The sequence below is a fragment of the Danio rerio genome, chromosome 7 (assembly GCF_052040795.2).
Source record: "Danio rerio strain M-AB ecotype USA chromosome 7, GRCz13ab, whole genome shotgun sequence".
Taxonomy (NCBI): domain Eukaryota; kingdom Metazoa; phylum Chordata; class Actinopteri; order Cypriniformes; family Danionidae; genus Danio; species Danio rerio.
Genome location: NC_141027.1, coordinates 27,084,289 through 27,091,835, shown reverse-complemented (window position 1 = coordinate 27,091,835; position 7,547 = coordinate 27,084,289). Strand labels below are relative to the sequence as shown.

The 7,547-nt window shown below is 35.6% G+C and overlaps 1 protein-coding gene and 1 non-coding gene across 2 annotated transcripts; both read right to left on the bottom strand.

Annotated features, from left to right (window-relative positions):
- Positions 1–1,802: 1,802 nt before the first annotated feature.
- On the bottom strand, positions 1,803–4,864 carry rps13 (ribosomal protein S13). Its single transcript, NM_001002079.1, is given in 6 exon segments — positions 1,803–1,873; positions 2,128–2,228; positions 2,329–2,498; positions 4,008–4,086; positions 4,175–4,223; positions 4,832–4,864. Coding segments are annotated over 6 exon segments (456 nt in total). The 5' UTR covers positions 4,855–4,864; the 3' UTR covers positions 1,803–1,839.
- Positions 1,960–2,087, bottom strand: LOC137490280 (small nucleolar RNA SNORA19). Its single transcript, XR_015496700.1, has one exon. It is a non-coding gene; the product is annotated as a small nucleolar RNA SNORA19 (small nucleolar RNA).
- Positions 4,865–7,547: the final 2,683 nt, after the last annotated feature.

Here is a 7,547-nt window from a genome sequence, read left to right as displayed (position 1 = left end):
ACTAAACTGTGCAGTGTAGCCCTCCAGGAACTGAGTTTGACACCTGTGCTGGCTTTTCTAAATTTCTAAACTTTTACCAAGTTCCTTCTTCTGCTTGAAACAAAACAAGATTTTCATATAATTGATATCCATAGTAAAAACTACAAATTCAATGAAAGTCAATAGCTTTAAAACGCGTTCTTGAGTATATAATTTGTGTTGAACCGAAGAAAGGACCTTAAACAGGTTTAGATAAAGTGCATGAGGGGTAAAGGTTTTCATTTTTGGTTGAGCTACCCCTTTAAGCGTGAGTAAATAGTACGTAAATTATTTTGAGACAACTTTCCTTCAACAGAGCATCTTCAGGACAAAACGATCTAGGCCCGGTTTTACATGCTTAGATTAAGCCAGGACTAGGCCTTAGTTAAAAAGGCTATTTAAGACATTTATAAAAATGGCCTTAGAAATATATTACTGGTGTGCACCTGAAGACGTAAAAAAAACGACACTGACATATTTTAAAACATCTCACCACAAGTTATGTTGTGTTGAGACAGCTCAAACATGCAATTTAGTCTTGACTAGCCTTAACCCTTGTTTGTGAAACCAGGGGATACTGTTTTAAAGTTACTAAATGAGGGCTTAGTACAATTTAGTACTTAGCAGCATAGTTTAAGAAAATACTTTCACTGTTGCAAATGGAAAGGTCATTTGCAGGGAAGCGAATCAGCTAGTGACATTTGATTAGGGATTCAATGAGCTACGCAGATATTCCTGAAAACAATAGCATTAGTTAACCCACGCATTTAAATCTTATAGTTGCAAAGACAAACTATTGTCTCACAAGTCACAACCTTGTGCTAGTGTTTTTCGTGCCGTTTGTCATCTTCAACCACTTTGTGAATTTCGTCCATGACTAAGTATATTTTCATAGCTTTGCACTGCAACAATAGACACACTTGCCATTTATCATCATCTTTAGCAATTCAAAGATAGATCACAAAAAAATAAATGAATTACTTGCCTTCAAGTCGTTACAAACCCTCGATGCCTTCATCCGCTTCGGATGCTTGGGATGGAATCCGAGATCCTTCTGACCATCCATGCACAGATATCGAATGTTTAAAGTCCAGAAAGGTAACGAACAGATACCAAAGAGTCCACGAGGTATGTGTTCAACTGCAATTATAAAGTTACCAAAGGACTTTTTCTTCTTTGCACTGTCCGGATAATTACGCGCACCTGTTCGAAACAAAGCGCGGCCGCATCTAGGGGGCACACGTCAGAGGCAGCACTCTCGTGAACGCGTACAGTGAACGGACACTGAAATAAAACGTTGTTTTCGCACGCACAAAAGTATTCCCATGCCTTCCCAAAAGTTAGTTGACCCATTAAAAACCTTTGGAAACCTCAGATTTCATCCAAATATTCAAAGATTACCGATCTAAGTTCTAGGAATTTGTAAGAAAATGAGTGAATAACGACTTTAATTTTTGGATGAAAATTCTTTAACAAATCTGTTAATTCTTAATTTTAGTAACAACACACTTTCAATAACCCAAGAGGATGGCATTATAAAATGTTATTTGCACCTGCACTTTCATGATGTAAAACATATCTATTTTAAGTTAACGTTTTAACCCATATATTTGATTTCATTGAACATGCACACATGTAAATATTCAGTTGATTCATTGCAAATTAAATGTTTAAATGGTCGACTTTCTTAGCAGTAGCATACGTAAACTGTTTTTGACTATTGAAAATATCGGACCCATTACAGTTCTGTACCCATCTAAGACAAACACCACAAACACATGAAGTGATCCAAATATCTTTATTTCTCCAAAAACTGCAAATTTATGCCACCAATGCAGAAGCTGTGGAGGATTCGCTGTAGAAGAAAACAAACAAATAATAATCAGAAAACAGATTTCAGCAAGACAAGTTGTAAAAGGTAAATAACAAAAAAAAAGACAATATTGTATGAAGGGGACTGGCAGTGAGGCACAATGAAGCCAAACTGCTAATTTACCTCCAGGGTTTATCTAGCACATAAGAAATATCTCAGTTCTTACATGGGAAGAATGGGACAATGAAATGTGCACTAAACATGGGTGGATTAGTTTGAAAACAACAAACACTTACTACTTCCAGTTGGGGGCAAGTACTCTCCTGGTCTTGTAGTAGCGGGCAAGCCTGTGGATTCTGCTCTCAACCAGAATCAGGCGGAACTTGGCATCCTTGTCCTGTGAAAACACAAGACAAACTGCTGCAGTGTACTGATCTCATTTTCCCAGAAATCTCCTAAAATAAAACACGATCTATTATGAATGGTTGTTTTGATACCTTTCTGTTCCTCTCCAAGTGCTTCCTCACGGCGACAGCCTTCTTGATGAGGTGGTAGAGATCCTCAGGCAGGTCGGGGGCCAGGCCTTTGGACTTCAGGATCCTAAGGATTTTGTTGCCAGTGACGAAACGCACCTGAGCAACACCATGGGAATCCCTCAGGATCACACCTAATAAGAAAAGAAAAGTATTGACTTAAAACTGTACAGACATCACAGGCTTCCACAGACTTTATACAAATATAAAAACAGGCATATACACTGATTTGATTTACTTTTATCAGATCAAGCAATGAGCCAATCCACTTGAGTTGTGGCTTGGCATGCAATTATAACCAAAACCGTGGTTTGAAAAAGTCAAGATTTTAAAACAGCAAACATCTTCTGTTATACCGTTTCTAAGGTAAAATTTTAAATGTTTTTTTTTCAAATGTATTGTAAAGAAATCTGTACTTTTGAAACAAATATAATAGAAGTTCATTTATTTTTATTAATTAGCCGGACATGTTCATAGTTTCAAAGCCTTATGTTTCCTAAAACAAAATGTATATTGTTCAATTTGGGTAAACGTTTTGTTTTCTTAGCAAGACATTTAAAAAGAACTTATTTTAGAGCAGTAATTACAAATCATGAATCTGTGATATTTTTATTCAAGGTTATCATACCGTCAGAAACTAATACTGGCTCATGCCTAGTTGTGGCATAAGAAATGGTGTTACCAAGTCTAAGCCTTTCTTCTTTAAAGATGAGAGCCCCATCTCAATACCAGTATAATATCACAGTTTAAAGCTGCAGCATGTGGCTTAACATTTAATAGGCAAGTGCAACAAGATTTAGATATTTTTGTCAATTCAATAATATTTATATTTTGGCTGTTTGAGATGTTTGGTCCATCCCTGCTGCGGGGAAACTAGTACTTCCAAGACTCATCTGAAATTAAACAACAGCTCTGACCATCTGAGATTTTGAATAGTCAAAAATTATGATTATAATTACATCAACAGCACGCAAGTGTATATTAGTACATCACCCATTACAATTGACTTATTTGTCTGATTGAGGTAATCTAAACTAAAATGCATAACTGCAAAGTCTACATTACAAATAACAGAAACTTACAAAAATAAGGATCAAGTAAAAAAATTCCACTTCTGTGGAGACAATTAGAACAACTGCTGTACATAGTTCATAGACTCAGAGGCCTTGTTTTCATACAATACATTAAATTCATTTGATTCACAATAGTTAAAGTTGAGATAAAGTTGGTTTCATTTTCGGACATTCATTCATTCTCTAACTGACAAATTGTGACACTTTGGCTATATTGTTTACCACTCTACCTTGAATATTTGGTCTAAAAAACCATGCAAGTATGACTTCAAAACTTAATTAGCACTATTTCATGGACTGTGAACAATGCTGTTCTTTGATAGTCTTTGACTGCTAATATGATCTCCCTACTTAGTGTGCAAAGAATAGTTTTCTGAAATTCTATAATCAAGGAGAAAGTGCAGATGTGGGAATATAAAACCAACTTCACATCAATAAGTTTTTAAATGAACGATAAAAGGATAAATAAAAGTCCTTTGTAAAACCAACACACATGTATTACTGAAATTCTTGATCCTAACAGATACAAGCTTTTTTGTTATAAAGCCTGTATTGTCAATCAGAACTTACCGATCTGAGAGGGGGTCAGACCCTTCTTGGCCAGTTTAAAGATCTGCTCTTTAACATCATCAGATGTCAATTTGAGCCACTAAAACACAAAATAATGGGATATTTTAACAGCTGTGACAATTAACATAATTAATCAGATGAAAAAAAATCTGAGTCAACAGACTTACTGTGGGGACACTTCGCCTATAGGGCAGTGCCGACTGGGACAAGCCCTTGCTGAAAAATAATAAAACATTCAAAATGTGAATTATGTGGTCTACAAGAAACATTAATTTAGAAGACAAGACAATTTCACTAAGTTAGCTTGCCAACAAAAACTACATAGAAAACAATAACTGACAACAAACTAAGACAAGCATATACACGTACAAGTTACAACTTCAAGAACAAAGGGGAAAAAGAACAGGGTAAAAAAATTAACATTAGTGTAGATTTAGATACTTCTACAAATAATTGATTTTAACGTTAAATGTATGAGGTCTGACCAGCCCGAACCGACAAACACATCTGGCAAATAAACATGCGTTATGTAAATCTGAGCGACAAAATACCCAAACCGTTAAAACACAGACCCAACGTCATTATTAACAGAACCATTACTAAGAGTTTCTCTGATGTGTTCATCCTGCAGCGCCTCGTACATGTGCTGCCATCACGCTCCACAGAGGAAGAGAACGTGGGATCACTCTGACTGCTCAAAAACGCTTTTCTAGTTCCGATTAAATAACAATTCCGGGTTCGATCTATGTTCTAAAGTGTTAACGGCGTTTTAGGACAGTGTTGAGAATAAATAAAGGTGTTTTTAGTGTAAAATAAACATTTACCCAGGAGCGTGCATACGACCCATGATGGCGGTTTTAAGAGCGAGGAAAGAGAAAGACCGAGGTAAGGCCGAGAGGAAGTGAAGTAGGGCGCCGGAAGTGATGTTAAAAATAACTTCCTGTCTGTTGATTTCATATATTTCTAAGATTTTTCTTTAACATTAATTAATTCATGTATTTCTTCTATGTTGTTTATTAAATTTAACATTACAATTGTCTTTTTTATTTTGTGCTTTTCATATGCATGCAGATGTACCGCAAAATGTTTATATATTAGGCTATAAACATTATTTATTCGGATTTATTGTTGTTTTGCACATTTATTTATTTACGTATTTATTTTCATCTTACATTTCAGGGTTTTTTTCAGGGGGGAGGATATACGGATCTCTCTCTCTCTCTCACACAAACACAGTCCCACACACACGCGCGCGCGCGCTAAATTGGCCATAGTGTGTGTGTGAATGAGAGTGTTTGGGTGTTTCCTAGTAATGGGTTGCAGCTGGAAGGGCATCTGCTTCGTAAAACATATGCAGTATAAGTTGGCGGTTCATTCCGCTGTGGCGAACCCTCCTTAATAAAGGAACTAAGCCAAAATGATTGAATGAATGAATGAATGATTCAGGGATCCTTGTCTCTCATTTTAAGCCATTGTATTTTGATTTAGCAAGATTTTTTGTTTTGTTAATTGTCCTGGTTATTTTGTGCTTTAATTGTCTTCTTATTAAAAAAAACTTTTTCTCAAATCCACCAACTGGTGGCGCTCCAGGAAAACCTGGCTGATGTAAGCATGACTGCAAAAGTATAAAAGGCTGTAGAAATATAGAATGAACAGATAAAACAGCTCCACCCAACAGTATTCCCAACTGGGCGGAGCATAGCACCTCTAGGTGTGTGTGTGTGTACAGTGCAAATTGCATTGTGTATTAAACAAACTGTAATATGTTCTACTTTTGAACATTGGCCAGGATGGACCAATATTAGAAAATTGTGTAGGCTACCAGATATCACAATTAAATGGATAGACAGTTCACCCAAAAATGAAAACTCTTGTCATCATTTACTCATCCTTTATTTGTTCAAAACCGGTTTGAGTTTTTTTTCTTCTGCTGAACACAAGATATATAGTGAATGGTAGTTGTGTTATGTCATATTTTCAGACAAGCTTGAGAGTTGAATATAAACCAATGCAAATTACTACAGAAAAGGCCAATAGTGTCTGACAAGCTGAAAATATGCATTCCATGTTATTCTGGATATTAGATATATTCTTAATATTCTAAAATAAAGCTAAAAAAGCTGAACACATGAAGAGGATGCTATAAAATAAGTGAACTAACTTATCTATATAGTAACAGCGTACCAACGAGCTGTCTCTAGAAAACATTTCCAGATATGATTTTCTTCGTTATTTGTAATGTGAGTGCTTACAGTTTATTGCATGTGAGTGAATATAATATAATAAACATAGAGAAATCAATGGGTGCAGCTTTCCATGCCCCAAATTTCCAGAATACATTGTGCTGTAAAGACATATTCTTAGTTTTCATTACCGAAGAATGTGGGGGGGAAACAGTGAATGACATTTTAAGTATTTTTGTTCCTGGAAACTTTTTTCCAACATTCTTATATATTGTTTTGTTTTTAACTTCTGTGTAATGTTACATTTTAAAAATGTTTACCTCTTTCCAACAGGAAAACCAATTAACAAACAAGAATGCATGATTATGTGGTCAGGGGGGGGCAGACTTAACCAATAAGCAGGGTAAGCAGTTGCTTAGGGCTGAATTAAGGAGCCCCAACCAATGCAGTCTATTAATTATACAGCTCTTTTATAATTATTCTATCATATGTTGTAAAATCTTTCTTTAACCATTAAGATTTTAATGTTATACCTTCTTTTCTAAACCCTCCTTTCTTCCAAGTGCACATGCAAATATAATTCACAAATCACAAGTACAGCTAATTAACTATAACTACATACACACAGTTTGTAAACTTGTTTTTTATTTGTGAATGTATTGTATTTAGTTTTACATTAAAAAGAATCCACTTAAAATATTTTAACATGCAGTTTACTCACTCAAAAAGGGAGAGTTTTGAGTTTAAATGCTAAGGCCCCATACCTGGAATTGCTTAGGGCCTGTATATGTCAACCCCTGTATATGGTGTCATGGCATAGCAATAAAAAATGTCATTATAATGGAAGTCAGCAGGGCAAAAACAGCTACTAACACAATGAGAGGGTAGTAAATTCGCCCAGTGTTAAAACATTAAGTTTTTTTTTATTATTTCAAAGCATTTTTTCAAAATATGTGTCTAAATAAGTTGTCACCAAAAATCATTCTATTTGCTGAAACCGAGAAAGTAGGGGGCAAATTAAGAATGAATGAAAACAGGGTTAACGGGGTGTACAAGAGTTAACTGAAGAAAAAAATCATAAAAAGTTTGAAACCACTTATGTGTCAGTACATGGTGAGGAAATGTTGATTTTTGGGTGAACTATATCTCTTCAACAAGATTAACATTGAGTGTAAATATATAAAAGGAAGAGAATAGGGAGGACGTAGTGGATGATTCTAAGCCACCGAGCGCCCCCAAGAGGAAGTAATGTGACAGTGTCGTAAGAAACAACATCATTAAAGCCCAATGTTTCAGTTCAGATCTACTTGATCTACGTGGAGCTCTCTGCCTCCTCCTGCCGCTCTCTAGCTTTACT